Raw genomic sequence first — 22387 nt, forward strand, 5'->3', positions numbered from 1 at the left:
CAGACTTGAAATGGAAAATGTGCTCAGAATAATGGTTTTCCTTACACAACATTGTGGGCATAAATAAATTTGTACACATACTTTTGTTAATAAAACTGTGGTAATAAATATAAATTAATATGAAATTGTGCAACCAGAAACAATAAAAAGAACACTTTAAAAATTCCTACCGCATCATCTTTTGTGTGTTTCCTTCCTCTCCACGTTATTGTAAAAGAAGTCATTTGAGCGTCTGAATTTCTTCCTGAATTGATACATTTTGCAAGTGTACCCAAAAATAATACCCCGATTTATAAAACCAGTACTAGAATTAGTCTAAGTACCATTCTCCCAGCCAGACTTCTCCGATAGATATTTAAAAAAGTACTAAGCATAGTACTGAGTGACTGAGCCCTGTTGATCGATTTCCTTGCTTCGAACTTTTGATGTTGCAAACTCCTAAAAAGTATGAATACACGAAGAAATATTGTTCTCATACATGAACTTTGAAACATGTAGTAAATGGAAGCCCTGAAATTTCTTTTTTAAGCTGCACCAGTCGGATGGTTGTATTTGTGGTTGTATATGCCATTTTACGGCAGCGAAACATACCACAATTCGTTCAAACGCCATATTGAATATTGACTAGTTTGCATGTTTCCATCAGTCAAAGGTAGAAACGTCATCATTGTTTGTGACCGACGACCATACCGACGACCCCATGACAATTAATACCAATTTTTCGGAAATCATTTTCGGCATTGTTTTACTGAGAAAGCAAACAATTGCCTCAAAGCTTTTGCCAACTTGCCAACATTCAATCATGGTTATGCTTGAATTGCGAGTTACAATGAAAAGGATCATCAACTTTGTCTATGGAATTTTCCTTGTTGTAAGTTTGTAGAATGTTACAAATGCTTGACTTTAATGTACTTTCGCGATCTTTTATTAGAAGAGGAAAACTCGCTATTTGCAAATTTGATGCTGTAATAAATTCGCATTCTTAAAAAAAGTTTGACCAAATATTGCAGTGGAAACTGTGAACATGTACGGAATGGCACTGGTATCTTGTTAAGACTCTTCAAGATGCTCTTTCCAACATTCAGATTTTTGGTTGTGACTGAGAAGCAATCCACGAAGGTGTCTTCAAGTTGCATAATGTAATTTAAATAGCACGATGAAGGAGCAGTCAGCCCACCAAAGTTGAGTTCTTTATATGCCTTGAAATAGCAAAGCAAATTACCATCATTGTTTATGTTATTTGAAGTCAAATTGTTCTTTCATTGGAGACAGCTGTGGATTTTGAAAGCTTTGCTTAGCAAATATCCTGAAACATAGGCAGCAGCATTTTTGAGCAATAAATTGTTGCTAATATTTTGTTCTCAGTAGTCATTTTTACCAATCAACAGTGAGTTATTTGGAGCTTTTGCATGGGTAAGTGGCATACTAAATGTTTGGGCTTTTTTTTTTATAATTGTGTTAGCAGAGTGTGTATATCTTTAGAACAGTTTTCTTTCGAAGAGGTCAAAAGTGAACTGAAAAAAAACTTTCAAAAAGCCCTGATAAATTGTATTGGCGTGGGATTGTCAAAATTACCTCCTTGCTGGCGTATTGTTCCAAAAAATTCTCTAGAGCATCTGTGTTTAATCTTGAACGTCAAATTTTTCACACGGCCACGGCACAGCATTTCTCATACAGGTCTCGATAGAATTGTACACATTGGTTGTACATGAAAAAGCATAAAAATATGTTGATTGTATGTTCTCTTTTCAGCACGATACTGAGGGTAGGTCTTGATTGCGTTTATTAACAACAGCTTTGATTTGGTCGTCTCAGGATAAATATTTCAACTTTTCAAGTAAAACGCCAAGATTTTTGAGTTGTAAGTTTATCTTGCTGCCATCGTGGCGGAAGTAGCGCATGCGCATTAAAATTTAGGACCGCATTTTTGCTAAGTGGCCCTTCTGTTACTGATCTTTGTATGTCTTTGTACCAAATAACAAACGACGCAACGTATCAACTCAAACGATGCAGATATTTGACGCTTAATTCTTCAGAACGTTGAATTTATCTGAAAGATTGAATGTTCAAAGCTCCAACCGTCGACCAGCAAAAGGTTTGTAAGATAAAACATAAAGAATTATCATGTGTGTTTACGATGTATAAATGTGACCTTAAATACAAAATGTTTGTCATATTTAATTAATATATTTTTACTAAATATTAGTCCCACCTTAGTACTATGAAATATACATCATAGATACCTGTAGCAATTTGTAATCCTATAATTGTATACCAATCAAACGAAGTTGCAAAATACAAACAATTTACTTACGAAAAATAATTACTGCGATCAAAAGGAAGGCCTGTTTATCGTTATGTATTTGTTTGCCAAGGAATTCAAAGTGCTTGCTAGCATGCAATTATATTCATCTTTGGGTCCGGACGGTATGTTTATAAAATATGTGTTATTTCATTATACTTGTGATCAGTGGCATAGCTAGCGAAAAACATTTGGTCGGGCTCACGAGGCGCCACCATGGTTGGCGCCGAGCGATAAAATTTTCCGAATTTAGACTCCCTAGAACGTCGGAAAAGGCTATCTTAGAAAGCAAACGCGTGATATTTATGCAGGAAATAGAACCATTTTGGTTAATTTAAATTGCCGAAGGATCATATAGTAAAGCAGAGAAACAGTTCAAAAATAAGTTGTAGAAAATCATCGACGAAGTCGGATGACACGAATGCGCGTAATATGATCTTATATAATTACGTTGGGAATTTCAAGTCATTGCTAAATAAAGGCCTGTAAATAAAAAACTACACGGTAGAATTTTAAACTTGGCCATATTGTAGATATTCTTATTGTCTATAACATATCCAAAATCTGATATGGCACAAAAATAAATTGTAGAAAATCATATACAAAATCGGATGACACGAATGCGCGTAATATGATCTTATATAATTAGGTTGAGAATTTCAAGTCATTGCTAAACAAAGGCCTGTAAATAAAAAACTACACGGTAGAATTTTTTTAAACTTGGCCATATTGTAGATATTCTTATTGTCTATAACATATCCAAAATCTGGATGTAACACAAAAAATAAGTTGTAGAAAATCATCGACAAATACGGATGACACGAATGCGCGTAATATGATCTTATATAATTAGGTTGAGAATTTCAAGTCATTGCTAAACAAAGGCCTGTAAATAAAAAACTACACGGTAGAATTTTTTTAAATATATCCAAAATCTAGAGAGTGAACAAAAAATTATTAATACAATTCACTTTTTACTAAATTGTTTAAAAGTAGTAAACTCTGTTTGGTTGTTAGTGCCAATTTAATTATGCAGTGACGTAATATTGCTGGTTATTTTTCTTGAAAATTTGTTCTAGTTGCTCATCGCTTTAATTTTTTCAAAATTTAGTGAATCTACTGAAGGAAATGACTTGTTTTGGAGTAGTCGTGACCAAATATTACTTTAATCCAGGACCTTTACGTCACGGTATAATTAGACATGTGCATTATTTATATTGTATTTTACAGACTTACTAGATAATTACCTTACTTTATTATCTTATAATTAGAAATCGGCTATTATTTTCTTTCTATCGCATTTTTTACGTTGTTGACACGATCAGAATATCGATTAACAATTTCAATTTTTCTGAAAATGTTCCTCTTGCATTCTGAACTGATTTTCTATCATTTATATTTTTGTGCCTCCAGATTTTGGATATGTTATAGACAAGAATATCTACAATATGGCCAAGTTTAAAAATTCTACCGTGTAGATTTTATTTACAGGCCTTTATTTAGCAATGACTTGAAATTCTAAACGTAATTATATAAGATCATATTACGCGCATTCGTGTCATCCGACTTTGTCGATGATTTTCTACAACTTATATTTTTGTGCCATCTCCAGATTTTCGATATGTTATAGACAATATAATTATCTATATTCTGGCCAAGTTTAAAAAAATTCTACCGTGTAGTTTTTAAATTATAGGCTAATTAAGAGAAATGGAAAGTACACTGTAATATAAATCTTAGTGTTTTCTTCAATTTCTTGACTTTTATACATTTTTTGTGATGGTTAAGGACAGTAAAATAGTAATAAACAGTCAAGAATTGTTTTTTACTGTTGTATTTGATGGAAAACGTGTTTTAAAGACGATTTTTCGATTTATCATTTTGAATGATAAATTTTAGTCGAATGTGGTGATGAGTGTTGTGATGAATGTTGTGTTGATTGTGGTGCCCAATATGGTGCCAATTTCACGGTAGTAAATGCAAGCTCTTGCCTAGACAAGTATAAAACAGCTTCTGTTATGGTTTTCAACATTTCCCTGTTTTGCCTTACCTCCTCGTTATGACGCTGAATCTCTTCACGTCTGGCTTGTGACATGACACAGTCGACACGAGGCTGAAAACCGTAGGTCTATGCAAATTATTGAAGAATATATTCTTATGTCTGTTTTGTAACGTAAACTTTAAGGTAAAATATCATGTTTTTTTAATTTTTCTAAAGGCTGTTTGATAGGATACTGCAGTTGGTAAAAGCTGTAGCATACATGCTCTCTGTTATTATTAGTTTTTAGGTTCTTTTGTAATTTTAAGACGGTTTTTGGTGAAGTTAAATCAATTAAAAAATAAGTTTGATTTCGTCATCATGTAAATTCCGACTTCAATGGAAACTAATAAGGGTTGTATAATATTTTTTTATTTGCTTGATTTTTATCTTGTTGATGTATACCAAATTTTTGTACAGATGGAATCGTCAGGAATAAGAAATCTGTCTTACATTCAGCAAATAATTAACGTGGTGCAAAAGGAACTTGCTCAGTTTTTCATTAAACAATGGAACTCTCGTTACAAATCAACTTATGGAGAATGGGATGATACACACAACAGTGGTAACAAATTTTACAATTTAGAATCAAGAAGAAAGTTAGACCAAAAAACTCGACAAAAATATCAGGATGGAGATACCAGTAAGTGGGACTGTACGATATTATTTGATGCAATAATTTTTTCAAATTCAATTACAAAGCACCTTGACAAAAAAACAAAGGATGCTGTTCATACACTTCGTTGTGAAAGAAACAAGTACGCACATTGGTATGAAAGGGAATGCTCAGATGATGATTTTTATGATATAGTCAACATCATTGAAAAATCATTTCAAGATTTGAAATTTTCTCTTGATGAAATCATTGAAATAAAAAATCATCGAAACTGTTTTAATTCGTTCCAAGTTCTTCCTTCAAAATCTAATCATTTTTTTGTTGAACGCACTGAATTACGAAATAAAATTATAAAAGATCTTGAAAAATTAAGAATTGATAACAATGATAAACTGACATATTTTTACATCACTGGTAATCCTGGCAGTGGTAAATCGCAACTTGCAAGACAGGTTTGTGAAAAAATGCCGTGTGATTGGAAAAATAGAACTTCATTTGTAATGACTCTCGATGGAAAAAATGAGGAATCTCTTTTAAAAACTTTCTGTGAACTTGGATACCATTTAAACTGTGACAAGTATATGATTAAAAAATTTGAAGATGAAAATTGTTCCATCGCAGACAAAGTGAAGAATTTGCGATCGTTAGTATCCACACGATTAAAATTTTGGCAAAATTGGTTGATCATTGTAGACAACGTGGTACAGCTCAGCAAAATTTCTTCATACTCCCCAAGTAGGTGATCCCATGTGGATAAATGGACAAATCATAGTAACTATCCAGAACACAGATGCCGTACCTCAAGACGATGAGTTTAACAAACATATTTCTATCACAAGTGGAATGAATGATAAAGAATGTTGTCAACTGTTGAAAATTACACTAAAGATGATAATACTGATGATCAATTGTTGAATGAAGTATCCCACGCATTAGATCGTCAACCGCTGGCTTTGGCTGCCGCTGGTTTTATGTCAGTCGTGTAAACAAAGCAAACTGCTCATTTACTTGGAAACAATATTTAAAGAAAATATCTTCAGAAGAACAAGAAAACATGGACGCCACTTTTGTTAAATTTAACTCGGTATATCGTAGAAGTATGTTACAAGCTTCACTTTTAGCTGTCAGACAAAATGCTGAAGAATCCTCAATATTGGCAAATGTTATTAACTTTTTTTCCGTGATATCGTTTGATCCTATACCACGAGACATTATTATTTGTTATGTTCAAAAAATAGATCCCAAACACTCAAAGGAAGATATATGTCTTTGTTTAAAGGACTGCTCATTGCTCTTGCATTCAGAAAATAATGACATTAGTCTACATCGCATTGTTCACAAAGCAATTATTGTTTATCAATCTGAACATTCAAATGAAGAACATGAAAAGGAAAGTAACGTTGATCAAATATCTAAAGCACTTTACATGTTTAAAGAGACAGACGACGAAATCAAATTAATGCCACATCTAAAAAAAATTGTTCAATTATTAAAGACCAACAAGACAAAAATCAACATGAACACTTTACAAGTTTTCCAATATTTTGTTGACAGATTAAGTCATTTTGGAAAATACGATCTTGCTTTTGAACTATTGGATAAATTTAAATCAGAAGAATCTATTTATGATAAAGCTTGGTATTTTAATATCCTTGGTCTTTTATACTGTGTTACCGGGAAGTATAGCAAAGCTAAAAATCATCACGAAAAAGCTCTGGAAATTCAAAAACAATTGTTAGGTCCAAATCATGTTAATGTTGCTACGTCTTTAAACAATCTTGGGAATTTGTTTGCTACTACTGGAAGTTACGACAAAGCTATAGAGTTTTACGAAAAAGCTCTGGAAATTCAAAAACAATCGTTAGGTCCAAATCATGTTGATGTCGCTGCGTCTTTAAACAATCTTGGTAATGGTGTTACATTGTAACTGAAACTACGACAAAGCTATAGAATTTCATGAAAAGCTCTGGAAATTCAAAAACAATCCTTAGGTCCAAATCATGTTGATGTTGCTGCATTTTTAAACAATCTTGGTAGTGTGTATAATGATACTGGAAACTACGAGAAAGCTATAGAATTTCATGAAAAAGCACTGGAAATTCAAAAACAATCGTTAGGTCCAAATCATGTTTATGTCGCTGGGTCTTTAAACAATCTTGGTAATGTGTATAGTGGTACTGGAAACTACGACAAAGCTATAGAGTATTATGAAAACGCTCTGGAAATTCAAAAACAATCGTTAGGTCCAAATCATGTTTATGTCGCTAAGTCGTATAACAATCTTGGTAATGTGAATAGTTGTACTGGAAACTACGACAAAGCTATAGAGTATTATGAAAAAGCTCTGGAAATTAAAAAACAATCGTTTGGTCCAAATCATGTTGATGTCGCTACGTCTTTATACAATCTTGGTACGGTGTTACATGGAACTGGAAACTACGACAAAGCTAAAGAGCTTTATGAAGAAGCTCTGGAAATTAAAAAACAATCCTTAGGTCCAAATCATGTTGATGTCGCTGCGTCTTTAAACAATCTTGGTTTATTGTTTAAAAAAACTGAAAACTACGACAAAGCTATAGAGTTTTATGAAAAGCTCTGGAAATTCGAAAACAATCGTTAGGTCCAAATCATGTTGATGTCGCTGCGTCTTTAAACAATCTTGGTACGGTGTTACATGAAACTGGAAACTACGACAAAGCTATAGAGCTTTATGAAAAGCTCTGGAAATTAAAAAACAATCGTTAGGTCCAAATCATGTTGATGTCGCTATGTCTTTAAACAATCTTGGTAATGTGTATTCTATCATTGGAAACTACGACAAAGGTAAAGAGCTTCACGAAAAAGCTCTGGAAATTAAAAAACAATCGTTAGGTCCAAATCATGTTGATGTTGCTGTCTTTAAACAATCTTGGTAATGTGTATTTTAAAACTGGAAACTACGACAAAGCTATAGAGTTTTACGAAAAGCTCTGGAAATTCAAAAACAATCGTTAGGTCCAAATCATGTTGATGTCGCTAGGTCTTTAAACAATCTTGGTACGGTGTTACATGAAACTGGAAACTACGACAAAGCTAAAGAGCTTTATGAAAAGCTCTGGAAATTCGAAAACAATCGTTAGGTCCAAATCATGTTGATGTTGCTGCGTCTTTAAACAATCTTGGTTTATTGTTTAAAAACTGGAAACTACGACAAAGCTATAGAGTTTTACGAAAAGCTCTGGAAATTCGAAAACAATCGTTAGGTCCAAATCATGTTGATGTCGCTGCGTCTTTAAACAATCTTGGTAATGGTGTTACATGAAACTGGAAACTACGACAAAGCTATAGAGCTTTATGAAAAGCTCTGGAAATTCGAAAACAATCGTTAGGTCCATATCATGTTGATGTTGCTGCGTCTTTAAACAATCTTGGTTTATTGTTTAAAAAAACTGAAAACTACGACAAAGCTATAGAGTTTTACGAAAAGGCTCTGGAAATTCGAAAACAATCGTTAGGTCCAAATCATGTTGATGTTGCTGCGTCTTTAAACAATCTTGGTTTATTGTTTAAAAAAACTGAAAACTACGACAAAGCTATAGAGTTTTACGAAAAAGCTCTGGAAATTCGAAAACAATCGTTAGGTCCAACTCATGTTGATGTCGCTGCGTCTTTAAACAATCTTGGTACGGTGTTACATGTAACTGGAAACTACGACAAAGCTAAAGAGCTTTATGAAAAAGCTCTGGAAATTCAAAAACAATCGTTAGGTCCAAATGATGTTGATGTCGCTAGGTCTTTAAACAATCTTGGTACGGTGTTACATGAAACTGGAAACTACGACAAAGCTAAAGAGCTTTATGAAAAAGCTCTGGAAATTCGAAAACAATCGTTAGGTCCATATCATGTTGATGTTGCTGCGTCTTTAAACAATCTTGGTTTATTGTTTAAAAAAACTGAAAACTACGACAAAGCTATAGAGTTTTACGAAAAAGCTCTAAAAATTCGAAAACAATCGTTAGGTCCAAATCATGTTGATGTTGCTGCGTCTTTAAACAATCTTGGTTTATTGTTTAAAAAAACTGAAAACTAAGATAAAGCTATAGAGTTTTACGAAAAAGCTCTGGAAATTCGAAAACAATCGTTAGGTCCAACTCATGTTGATGTCGCTGCGTCTTTAAACAATATTGGTACGGTGTTACATGAAACTGGAAACTATGACAAAGCTAAAGAGCTTTATGAAAAAGCTCTGGAAATTAAAAAACAATCGTTAGGTCCAAATCATGTTGATGTCGCTATGTCTTTAAACAATCTAGGTAATGTGTATTCTATCAGTGGAAACTACGACAAAGGTAAAGAGCTTCACGAAAAAGCTCTGGAAATTCGAAAACAATTGTTAGGTCCAAATCATGTTGATGTCGCTACGTCTTTAAACAATCTTGGTAATGTGTTTAGTGATACTGGAGACTACGACAAAGCTATAGAGTTTTACGAAAAAGCTCTGGAAATTCAAAAAGAATCGTTAGATCCAAATCATGTTGATGTCGCTAAGTCGCTAAACAATCTTGGTAATGTGTATAGTTGTACTGGAAACTACGACAAAGCGATAGAGTTTTATGAAAAAGCTCTGGAAATTCAAAAACAATTGTTAGGTCCAAACCATGTTGATGTCGCTACGTCTTTAAACAATCTTGGTACGGTGTTACATGAAACTGGAAACTACGATAAAGCTATAGAGCTTTATGAAAAAGCTCTGGAAATTCAAAAACAATCGTTAGGTCCAAATCATGTTGATGTTGCTGCGTTTTTAAACAATCTTGGTTTATTGTTTAAAAAAACTTAAAACTACGACAAAGCTATAGAGCTTTATGAAAAAGCTCTGGAAATTCAAAAACAATCGTTAGGTCCAAATCATGTTGATGTCGCTGCGTCTTTAAACAATCTTGGTTTATTGTTTAAAAAAACTGAAAACTACGACAAAGCTATAGAGTTTTACGAAAAAGCTCTGGAAATTCAAAAAGAATCGTTAGATCCAAATCATGTTGATGTCGCTAAGTCGCTAAACAATCTTGGTAATGTGTATAGTTGTACTGGAAACTACGACAAAGCGATAGAGTTTTATGAAAAGCTCTGGAAATTCAAAACAATCGTTAGGTCCAAATCATGTTGATGTCGCTACGTCTTTAAACAATCTTGGTAATGGTATTACATGAAACTGGAAACTACGACAAAGCTATAGAGTTTCATGAAAAAGCTCTGGAAATTAAAAAACAATCCTTAGGTCCAAATCATGTTAGTGTCGCTAGGTCTTTAAACAATCTTGGTTTATCGTTTAAAAAAACTGGAAACTACGACAAAGCTATAGAGTTTCATGAAAAAGCTCTGGAAATTAAAAAACAATCGTTAGGTCCAAATCATGTTGATGTCGCTACGTCTTTAAACAATCTTGGTATTGTGTTACATGAAACTGGAAACTACGACAAAGCTATAGAGTTTCATGTAAAAGCTCTGGAAATTCGAAAACAATCGTTAGGTCCATATCATGTTGATGTTGCTGCGTCTTTAAACAATCTTGGTAATGTGTATTCTAAAACAGGAAACTACGACAAAGCTATAGAGTTTCATGAAAAGCTCTGGAAATTCGAAAACAATCGTTAGGAACTAGTCAGGTTGATGTCGTTAAGTCTTTAAAAATCTAGGTGTGTTGTATTATGAAACTCGGGAGTATGACAAAGCTTTACAGTTACACTTTGGTAGCTACGTGTTTCAAAGAAAATTGTGCGTTCTAAATTATATTAAGCCGATTTTTAACACATAGACAGTAGGAGCAAGGCTTCCACCTGTCAAGTCAGCTCCCCTCTCCCTCAGAAGGTATTTTTGGTAGTGAATAAAACGTTGGCAATTTGCATTTTGTGAGGTAAAATGAACCTAAAGATGTAATGATCCTTGTCTATATATAGTTTCACTGATATCTAGTCAATAAATTTACTCTACAGCCGGAAATCATCCTAAGTAGAACTTAGAACTGCCCATGCCCTGAATCTGACATTCTTCTTTAGACTATATTTCTAAAGTAATTTGCTTTTATGTTATAACCAAGTAGTAATTTTTATTGTATGATTTACAAACATACTAAAGTATATTCGGATGACAGAATTCTGTTAAATAAATACTATCTTGTTAGTTGTTCATATTCTTTGATACATTTAGTAACTTTTTACCCAGTTCCATAAGCCTATGACCATATTCCAGGTTCCTATAGTTTCCAAGGGGTACACCTTTCATACCATACATACCACCAGGCTGCGAATTAACGGTGTCCAATGTGCAATTTGCACATCGTTTTGGCTAAAATGAAAACAATTGCACATCACTTTTTCAAGCGATGTGCAAAAATCAGCGGTTTTAACGAAAAACACTGTCGTAAATCATATGAATTTGTTCAAGTTTAAAAACATTAATTTAGCAATTAGCACTATATAATAATTAACGTAATATCGATTTGATTATGCCTCTAAACAAACACTTTTGTCAAAAAAATTGCACATCGTTTTTTCTGAACTAATTCGCACACTGCATACCACCCCACCATGCTGCAGCCAATATTCCTGTGCTGTCACTTTGCCCGCCATGAAACATTGAACAAGAGCACAATTGAAACCAGGAATCTTTTGCCATCATCAAAGCATCGTAAGCAATCATTTGTGCATCATGACCACTGGATCCAACCCAACCTGCATAACTGACAGATCTTTAAAAAGCATCACGTTCAGGTATGTTATATGTCACTGGAAACTTTGGTTCACTGGTTCTACTCATTAATTCCCGTAGTTGAAGATATGACTCCCAACTGTTTTTAAAGTAGCCCCAAGATTTCTTGTTTTCTTCTATATCATGACCAACCTTCTCAATGTATTCCCAAACTTTGTGTAAAACACTTAAAAGTCCTGCTCCCATTTTTTTGGAGCCATCTTCTGTATAGCATAGGCTGTAAATAAAGCTGCAGTAACAGCCCCAAGATAACCTATAATTAAAATCATTATCTTTTAAGATTGCTAATTTTAGGTCACATTATGATGACTCTATTTACATAATAGAAGCATTTTGATATGGATCATGGATTGAATGACTGTAGTAGTGAAGATATAAAAGCAAGAACAGCAATGGCAATTCAAACAGTTTTGAAAGACAGAAATTTGAAAATGTGGAAAAGCGATAAAAGGGATGGATCAAAGATATGGTCATTTAAAGTGAGCAATGTTAGAAGGATGGAGGCATTTGAGATGTGGTTCTAGAAAATAATGGATTGCATAGACTTATGCAAGCCAAAGGTCAACCTTCTTTTATTTCATTTATAAATTGATATTAGATAAAAGGATATGAAACATTCATGGTAATGGCTTCATCAAGTAAGAAATCAAAGGAAGAGTTGAAGATAAAACATCTAAGAAAAGCAAAAGGATTGAAAAGCTAAATTACTATAAAGGTTTGTTAAAATGAAAAGCAATGCAGATAACAGGAAAACCTAGCAAACTTTATACAAAGCAACACTTGTTGATAGACAAAACACTAGACATTAGTGACTTGATAATTGATACATGATCTGAAATCGTTGCTTTATTATGAAAGGTGAATACCTGTGGGGTGATTATGAGTCATCCTTCCACTTTCAACAGCAATTTCAATTAACATTTCAATTTGATCTTCACAAGGAAACATCAAACCTATACACATGGATCTCATAGCTGCACCACATCCTCCACCTCGTTCATTAAATGGTATAATGTAACCTTTTTCCTCAAGAGGTTGTAACATGAAACATGCCTTTGTTGTGGTCTGCCCAGGAGCTCTTTCCCACATATCCTCAGCACATGTCTTCTTGTACTTTGTAGCCATAATGCTCAATAACTCTTCCGTTGTTGTCCATTCAGAAACCAACGCTTCTGCTGTAGCAATGTGTAGTACAGTGTCGTCACTAACCCTCCATCCTTTAATGTCAATTTTATCAAGTCCTCCGAGTTTTTCTAGTTCTTCATGAATTTGAGTACCACTGTAACAGAATTCCCACAAACCATTCTTATAACCTAGAGCATCCCCACTCCACTGAGAACCATAACTGCTTCGTATTTCTCGGATAATTGGACCGTATTTTCAAGAGCCATTTTAATATGTTTACTTCACCGTAGTTTAATGAATTTTTTGAAACACGGGAAAGTACTAAGCTTCCCTCAACTTAGTCAACTAATAAAACGTAAAATCTTTTCTTTGCTTTGTTTCAATATTGTTTCATACTATTGTTTAGATTTAGACGAGAGCGTTGGGAGACTGGGACTGTTATTTTGTAATCCTTAATCTTTACCCGATTCCATGATCTTCAATCTGATTAACATGTTGCTTCTTGCAAAGATTCTTTAAAATTTAAAAGTTCCTTCCTTATATCATGGATTATCCGACACGGATTTAATCCAAACTTGACAATTTGATTGCACATATACTAAAAAACAGTGTATTGGGAATCGAACCCAAAGACTAAATTTTCCGCTCTTTGAAGATACCCCACAGTTGGGCTGTTTTTTTTCTTGGAAAGTTCAGACGATTTTGGCTATTGAACATATTTTGAATATTTTATAGTTCCAAAATTTGATCTTTGTAGAATTTTGAAGCTCAAATTTGGTAAGTTATTGCTTGATCGTAATAGACAAAAACAGGTCAAGAGCTTTGTCGTTCAATTACACTTCACAATTTAAAGTCACAAACAATAAACAATTATCAGCTTTTTTATAATGCCGGTTTAGCATTAAAATGCTTAAATATCCAACTTTACGCCCCAAATACATGCAAGTTTAACTTTCACATTTACAATAAGTGTTAAGTAAATAAATATAAAAATGATTAAACTGAAATCACCCAAACTGTTCTAAAATGCAGAATTGCTTAAACATGACGCTGTTTTTAACGAAAGTGAAGATGGCTGTAAATTTTAGCTGATAGACCCTAGGTTCGCTCAGCTAAGCATCCATAGCCTTCAAATTGCATTTCTTTTGTTCCATGGTTGTATATGACAAGTAGTACAAGTTTAGTCCCACACCAAGGTCACTGTTTTTTGATGACTTAACCGAAATAAAAATCCCTAATGGAAAAACCTGAACGGTATAAACCAAAACCGAACACAACGGCACGAGAATTTGGAGAATACTGAAGAGGAAAAACCATTAGGGATTTCAGCCGAAGTTCCGCGCCCGGGGACCCTTAGAAACAAAAATCTTTACTTACCTTTGCAACGATGCAAATACCAAAAAAAAAGAAAAAACCGTCAATTTCTCAAAAGGCACCTTCAAGTCCAAAAAAATCTTTTAAGTATTTTAGTTATGGATATAATTCGCCATTTTTAACGTACATACAACTTACGTACAAACCGCCACATTTTAGTTTTACCGCACGTAAACCGATCAGCGAACTCGACAGTATTCTACTTTGGACTAGAAAATTGTGTAATTTGGATGGGAATTTCTTTTAACGTGTGTTTTTCTTATCTAATCCACATCCGAATCAGTCGCACCTAGCGCCACCTTAGCAGTCCCTATTTTGCATCGTTTCATTCAGTGCTTTGCGCGCTCGGTGCCACTAACGCTTAAAGTTGCTGCATGACATGGATTAGATAAATGTACTTCAAAATATTTTAAGCAGAGAGACTAAATTTAATATTTTTTGAAACAAATTAGAACACTTGAAGAAGCACACGTTAAGTTTGGTTACCGAGAGACCGTGGATGGTTTAACCAAACAACCGGCAGCGCTTGATTTAAGTTATGTCTTAGTTTGACAATTATCATATAGATGACTAGATAGCAACGCGAATGGTGAACATGGAAACCATCGTGTAACTATTTTGTATCATATGTGACAACGTCTGCGGTTTGTCTTCATGGTAACCATCAAAGAAAACAAACAATGTGCTTTTATTAAAACTATGTTTCGTGTTAGTTTGGTTAATATGAAGCCATTCCGCATACTTAGACCTGGTGTACTAAACATTTTTTATGCCTGTTTTTGCTGTGGCTTGCCGCATCGAAATTCCCAGGAATGAAGTTTTCTTAATAAGAAAACAACATATCCATTTTTACATTTACAGTAATTGCCACGCCGCTCCTAAACTGTAAATGTCTTGACAAACTGAAGACTATTTGAGTTTCAATTTGTCGATTTGAAAATGACTGACAAGATTAAAGTTTCCTTCGAAAGATTTTGAAAATTTAGTCATTTCTCTTGATAGTGGAGTTCATCCTTTAAATTTATAAAGGTTCTAACCCCATACTCATTATCTAAGCGTAGCAACTACCGCTGCAACTACAGCGCATGCCTAAGCTATCTAAACTTCCTACCTGCGCATGGCACCGGAATTCCGCCCTGAAAGGAATGCCCTTGAAGGAGGTAACCCATCATGCCCTTAACTTAACTTAACCTAGTGCATGTTGCACCTACGGGCGACCTCCAACCGGGGTGGGTTGAACTACTCATGCGTTATAGGGGATCCATGCAGGAGTGCCTTAATAGTCAATGTAGAAAGCCGTTCATGAAATTGGCGAACTACAAGGACTGCATGCTCTTACCGTACTAGGGGAGAGATATTTTTCTTTCCACTAAAACCACGATCTTCCCTTGGTCTTCGACAGGCCTTGCTCGCTTGATACAGTCTTCAAAGGTCTTCTTACAGATGCTATTTGCATCCTCTACGCTAAGGTACCATTTGTACCCACTAACCCCAAGTTGAAGTTGCCTTCCTTGGGCCAAACTTCACTTGCATTTCCGATTCTAAGCTATGGTCCTGCCTATACTTCTGCGAGGCAACAACCGCTGCGATCATGCGTAGCTCCTTAAAGCAGTATATTCACACAGAGGTTTTTCGAAGGTAAATTATATAGAACAACACAATTGTTGCATGCTAGTCACAGACTTGAAATAGTTCATACAAATTCACGCTTACTAAGACACAAATTTTAGAAAGAATTAAAGCAGCATCGATAAACACTATTTGATTATTTTAACCAAAAGAACACTTTTATTACCTCTTAATCAATCCTGCATTAAAAAAATAGCCTTACAGTGGAATATACTGAACACCAGGATTTGTTGTGGCTATTGCCCGAATTATATTAGAGATTTGACCTGTTAACAGGCCTAACTAAATAAAAGGTTTATTATTATTACACTTACGGTTTTCGACGAATCCTTGGTAGTTCGACGACAGACTACGATGAATGACAGATCTCATGCCAATTGTGAAGATGAAACGATCGGATGTTGAGCATAGACAGCCACAAAAAAGCCCAAAATAATTTTTTGAAAAATTCAGAACGTTGATGGTGAAACCATCGTATCCAATTTTCAGGCTACCTGACAAACATCACCGCTTTTATGTCGATGACGGCAAGCACAGAAACAAGATTGGCCATTTCTTGCAACTGTGCATGTCGTCTACGGCATTAAATCGGAAATATCGACAGCCAGTCGGAAAATTAGGATTTTAGGTTTTTATTTTCATGTTAAAGAAATTCCATGTTTTATTACAAAAATTTTCAATTAAATAATGTTGAAATTTGGGCATTTGATAGCGGCGTGGTTTTATCCATCATTGCGATTGATTGACCAGTCGTGATGTTAGCAGGAAAACTCCCAGGAAAATGTTTTAGAAAAGGTCATAATATTGACTTTTCCATGGAAACAGGCGTTAGGCTGATGGATGCATTGCTCCAGAAGAGTGTTTAGCGTTTGCATTCTTTGTAGAGATGGTCTTTAGGACATTAGAAGTCACGTATTTTTCAATTTCATCAAAGTATATTGTCCATTCTTGATCATTGTTCAGAAGAGTTCATTAAAGTATATTGTTCATTCTTGATCATTGTTCAGAAGAGTTCATTAAAGTATATTGTTCATTCTTGATAATTGTTCAGAGGTCTTCGTTAAAGTAAATTGTTCATTCTTGAGCATTCTTCAGAGGACTTCATTAAAGTATGCTGTTCATTCTTGATCATTGTTCAGAGGATTTCATTAAAGTACGTATATTGTCCATTCTTGATCAGAAGGTTTCTACATAGGACAATTGAAGCCAATGTCAGTTCACACTATACTTCCATAAATGAAAAACATTGATAACATACTTACATTGAACATTTTATTCACTAGTAATGTAGTTCAAGGGAAGAAGAATTTCAACCAAATTACAGAATTGTATTTTGTTCTTATGTTTAGATGAGCGTCGAGGAACTGGTCGACAACAGCCACAATTCTCTTCAACCGCTGTGAACAATAACCACTTTCTTTAATTGTGGAGTCTACGATCATGGTAAATACACCAACATTTGTTCGTTGTTTCTCAATCTCATTTGATGACTAATTGTCGTTTAAGAGAAGAATGTCCATGTCTAAAATCAAGCATAGAGGAAACAAAAGTTACTAAGACGGAAACTTTATGGAAAGGCCACACTGCACTTTGCATTAATGAACATCACATGCAGTGTCCCAATTCAATGTTTACTCAATGCAAAAGAACTTGAAACAAGACATTTACCTGAACAATTTTTCAAAGCACTCCAAGAGATATTTCACCGTGGAATAATTTCGACTTCGGCTAACTATTCTTCGTGCAACTACAGACTTTCACGTTCAAATGGCACGTTCTTAGTCTTAGACTATGGCCCAAGTTTCACGAACGTGTTGTATTCTGATTGGTCAGTGACTAGGCGTGTTGTAAACGTGTTGTGTTCTTATTGGTCATTTACTAGGTGTGTCCTAAACTGTTGTGTTCGGATTGGTCATTTACTAGGTGTGTCGTCAATTGTACATTGTGAAATTTAGAATTTGCATGATTCATCACTTAGAAGTAATTAATCCCCATAGAGCGGTAAATGCAATTTAATACAATATAAAAAAAAACGTATACTTCAGCTACAGCAAATAGCAAATCCCAAACATTTAAGTCTCCTTGGGGAACAACTACAGCTGAATCATGCAAATTCTAAAGGTCCACTGATGTCAAAAATGATTTGATAAACCCTCTAGATTGTTATCTTCATCTCATTTTCTTATTGTATTTATTAGCATTAACATTTGATCTCTTTTAATTAGCAAACTTACCTTTAGTTTTAGGGACTATTTATATGAGCCCGATAGCCGGGATTCAGCGAACGAACATGTAACATGTAACATGTTCTTACACAAACTTTCGGCAGTTATTTCAGTAAACAGTAAAGATACAAACGATGGACAAAAAAGCAGCTAATATTGGAGGCAACAATTCGCCAAGAGAAACCCGACCTTGTGCAACGAAAATTTCCGCAATGCCATTCTGTAACGGTCGTCATTTCGTTAACGTCTTTTCTGACTTCTTGAACGACTTTTTCAAAGAGCTTAGCAAAAAATAATCATGTATTTAACGTAAAGATCTTTGATAAACCAGCAATTGTCAAAACTCTGGTAAAAAAACCCCACCATGTACAACAAAAACTTTGGCAATGCCATGTTTCTTCGTCAACATCTTTTCTGACTTCTTGAAAGACTTTTCCCGACAGCTTCGAAAAATGAATGAGGAATGAAGTATAAAGTTTGACTGAGGAAGAAGCAGCTGATATTTTAGGGTAAAACTGATATAAATTTTGGTAAAAAACGTAACTCTTCAACGGCCATTTTCGTTTTTTCGAGTTTGGAAACGACTTTTTGCAACAGCTTCAAAGAAAGAATCATGTATTCAACAGGTTTAACTTGTTGTGATGTTATAAAATATTGTGAAAATGGATTTGCAAGGCGGAAAGCGAATTCTTAGTATAAATATAATTGCCCATCATAAAACTTTTAATATGGCCATGGGTATATAATTTTATCAACAATAACGTTTCGTCTTTAGCTGAAGACATCTTCATATTACAATACATACATGTAGGAAGTAGTAAATCCTATTCTTAGAAATTTTGTACAATACTTACAATAACGACTGTATGCGTTACGCTTCTTCTCTGAAATAAAAAGGTTATATTACTCACTGTAATACTTTGAAACTTACAAATGAAATATTTTACGTAATACTTACGATAAAGATTGTTTCAGCAAGAAATCTCTTTACACATAGCGCGGGAAAGATCGGCAAAAAGTCATATGACGTATTGATCAAAATTGGTCACGTGTCAAGTCGTATAAACATTCGCCAGCAAGAGCTGGGTGACGCGGGATATGTAAATTGATCAAATCGTGCTGAGATAGCACAACATTTAATAGCATAGTAGGTTTCGTGTGATGTATTTAATATACGATTGTTTTCATTTCAAGTTAAATATTATGTTTTAACTTGTTAAAACCCAGTATGATGTACTATTATATAGTAGCAAATACTGACAAATTATATCTGTATACAACACATACAATAAAGAGTCCTTGAAGTTGATGCATCAGGAAATTCTTCTACTTTGTAGACATATTATATTTATATATACTGAACTATACGTATGTTATATATATACAATATAACTTATACAATTTCTATGCTCTGTTTTTTCGACAGACATCCTACAAGTTTTACCTTTTAACCATTATATGTAGAAGGAACAGTTTGTTTTGTCGTTGTCGTCGTTGAAACAGATGATACCGTTGAAGTTTGCCTGTAAAATATTTGCTGAAAGTTTAGAGAAAAATTGATAAACTATTCATGAAATAATAGGTAGTAGCATTTTGATTTTCTTTCTAAAACAAGCCAAAGTTTGAGTTCTTTGTGTTGTATTATTACGAAATAAAAGATATTTAAGGTGTTTGCACAGGCTTATGCAAAACGAGGAGACCTTTGGAAGAAATCGAGAGCAGATCAGTGCAAGCCCAAAACCGAAGGTAGTGTGTTGCACATGCTCAAGAGTTCTCTTTCGCTCAAGCCAGTGCAAACAGGAAAAAATCTTTTTAAAAATATCAATAATGCGAAATAGACAAATTTAAAACAAAACGTTTTAATTTTTCCTCTAAAGCGTATTCATGCTTGATTTGCGAATTCTCTTTGATTGATTTGATTTGTTGAGCTCAGATCGGTTTGCACAAGCGAATGAAAACATAGCTATAGAGCAATCAGCGCATGCGCTTGATTGCTTTTGTTCTTGTTTTGACTTTCAATTTTTCTGTCTATTCTTGCCTTACAAACATTAACACTAAAAATCGTTTAATATTCTGTATATTGAACAATAAATTACACTCAAACATGATCACGTGTTTACTCACATGAAAAGATCACGTGTTTACTCACATGAAAAGATCACGTGTTTACTCACAAAAAGATCACGTTTTACTCACATGAAAAGATCACGTTGATCACGTTTACTCATGAAAAGATCACGTGTTTACTCACATGAAAATGGAAAGTATTTGAACAAAGAACTCTTGCAAGGATTTTCACCTAACTCTGGAACAGCACCCAGACTATAATTGATCAATTTTCTCAAGTAATTTTCCAATTGTTTCCGACGTGTTTCCACAAAATTGACGTCACGATTTCCAATAATTTTCTTCGCGGGAAACGTGAATTGTGCAACAGGTTTAAACTGCTTGCTTGTCTGTGCATAAAAAGGAAAAGGAAGGGATTGTACATTACGGCAAAACAATATGTGATTAAAAAAATTAAAATACTGATGTTTATTAAAAACCTTCTTATGTAGGGCATAAAAATCCGAGTATCTTTTGTAAACATTCCATTCATCGTCTTTGATACGGATATAAACCTTTTTAAGTAAACAATGTTAAATTCTTTATTGACGACAATAAATGGACCACTGCGAAGATGCTATATATATATACATAGGAAGTTTATATTTGATGATTCTCCGTATAAAACAGTGCTCGATGCCCGAGAGCAGAGCGTAAATATGTGTAGTGTTGTTGAGAATCACAAAACTACAGTTTCATCCCGACAAGCCTGTTTTGTGATTAAAGGAAAATCCCCTGAAGAGTGAGCAGTCACGAAACAGGCTTGTCGGGATGAATCTGTAGTTTTGTGATTTTTTCTCAACACCACTAAACATATACATATGAAAAGTGAAATATTTGAGCAGTAAATTTAAACTACGACATCATCTTTTAAATACGATGACCACAAACACTTTTCTTAAGGGTGATGTATTTGAAACGAGGAAAATACCCAATATAGATCATAAATCTTGAAATATAGTCCCTAGTTATCCCTAACCTAGTCCAGATAACCATCAACATCACATCGGAAGAGTTATTTACTTTTTTTAGAGATAAATATATGGAAAAAATTATACCTGATAAGAATGGTGAATGTTTGGAGACTTTCCTTGTACAAAAACAGATGGAATCCAAATGTTAATTAAAGGACGAGTATTGACAGACATGAAATTTGGACCAAACTCCGTCAAATATAAACATTCATCATGATTATTGTCCTGAGGAAGCTAGAACATACGAAGATACGTAGTTTTATTAAGAAATATTTAGAAAATCAAAAGAATATTTACTGCTTTTCATATTCATACCAAACAGTTCATATTGTACATATCGATCAATATTGTACATCTATTGTACTATAATGAACACACGGGTCTTTACTGAACATACCGGTCCTCTAAGATTGACAAGCTCTTCTTTTAATATTCTTAGCTGATATTCACGAGCATTCAACATTTTTTGTAGTCTTTCATTGAGTTCAATAAGTTCGCCATGCATATCAGCGACCTTTAAACATGATAAACAACATTTCATCACAACTTACGCCATGACGTCATCACCATGAAATTCCCCAGGGATAAACAAGAAACGCGAGATCAGTCAGAGTGGCGAGTTTTTTTAAACATATATCACGATTTCATTTCAGTTATTTATCCTCAGTTTTCATAAGTTAAAATATCTTCTTGTATTAGATATTTCTTAAAGTCACAGTGTGCATCGTATAAAAGAGCTTTTTATCAAATAAAATTTCGGCTCATCTTCATGCAACATATGATACATGAAGACATTTTAAGGAAAATGTTTCGATTTGAAAAAGTATTATGGTTTAATGGAAATCTTACTTGGATCAACTTCCGCTCAAAATCTTTGTTTTCTTCCTTTCTACAAGAAAAAGGAACGAAATTCATCACCGTTGCTTCACTTTTGCTACAAATTTACTGTAAATACCTCACTTCGTCGACGTCAGATTCCGGAGAAAGAATGATAGAAGAAAGTCTTTCATTTTCTGGAGCTACACAAAAGATTGTCGAATATCTTAGATTTCTACATCCATTTTAAAGATAAACTATCCCTATAGTAAACCTTCTTCCATAATGTCATTTCTTTTCAACGATTGAACAGCACCCACGTATTTCTTTAGTTGGTGTTTGAGCAAATCATTTTCACTAAAGAGCAAAAACGAACAGGTCAACAGACATCTTTGATTAACGGAAATGCAGAGTTCTCAATGTCCTAACCTTTTA

General features: G+C 34.1%; 2 protein-coding genes and 3 long non-coding RNA genes across 5 annotated transcripts; 1 reads left to right on the plus strand and 4 right to left on the minus strand.

Annotated features, from left to right (window-relative positions):
* Positions 1 to 199: 199 nt before the first annotated feature.
* LOC124457908 lies at positions 200 to 15454 on the minus strand. The gene is made up of 4 exons (XR_006952874.1): positions 15443 to 15454; positions 11517 to 11525; positions 324 to 624; positions 200 to 244 (listed from the first exon to the last, which is right to left on the minus strand). It is a non-coding gene; the product is annotated as an uncharacterized LOC124457908 (long non-coding RNA).
* Positions 1999 to 4964, plus strand: LOC124457909. The gene is made up of 2 exons (XR_006952875.1): positions 1999 to 2095; positions 4761 to 4964. It is a non-coding gene; the product is annotated as an uncharacterized LOC124457909 (long non-coding RNA).
* On the minus strand, positions 11540 to 13495 carry LOC124457899 (protein ADP-ribosylarginine hydrolase-like). Its single transcript, XM_047008065.1, has 2 exons — positions 12570 to 13495; positions 11540 to 11956 (listed from the first exon to the last, which is right to left on the minus strand). The coding sequence occupies exons 1-2, from the start codon at positions 12826 to 12828 to the stop codon at positions 11871 to 11873; spliced, it is 345 nt and encodes a 114-aa protein (XP_046864021.1). The 5' UTR covers positions 12829 to 13495; the 3' UTR covers positions 11540 to 11870.
* A 1196-nt stretch (positions 15455 to 16650) lies between the features above and the next one.
* Positions 16651 to 18442, minus strand: LOC124457912. Its single transcript, XR_006952879.1, has 3 exons — positions 17500 to 18442; positions 17094 to 17353; positions 16651 to 17018 (listed from the first exon to the last, which is right to left on the minus strand). It is a non-coding gene; the product is annotated as an uncharacterized LOC124457912 (long non-coding RNA).
* A 1857-nt stretch (positions 18443 to 20299) lies between these two features.
* LOC124457264 (sorting nexin-29-like) lies at positions 20300 to 22334 on the minus strand. The gene is made up of 7 exons (XM_047007541.1): positions 22227 to 22334; positions 22092 to 22155; positions 21986 to 22025; positions 21534 to 21650; positions 21221 to 21370; positions 20603 to 20677; positions 20300 to 20512 (listed from the first exon to the last, which is right to left on the minus strand). Exons 1-7 carry the CDS (start codon positions 22234 to 22236, stop codon positions 20300 to 20302), a joined length of 669 nt encoding a protein of 222 aa, XP_046863497.1. The 5' UTR covers positions 22237 to 22334.
* Positions 22335 to 22387: the final 53 nt, after the last annotated feature.

The sequence above is a fragment of the Xenia sp. Carnegie-2017 genome, unplaced genomic scaffold (assembly GCF_021976095.1).
Source record: "Xenia sp. Carnegie-2017 unplaced genomic scaffold, XeniaSp_v1 HiC_scaffold_6, whole genome shotgun sequence".
NCBI classification, from domain to species: Eukaryota; Metazoa; Cnidaria; class Anthozoa; order Malacalcyonacea; family Xeniidae; genus Xenia; species Xenia sp. Carnegie-2017.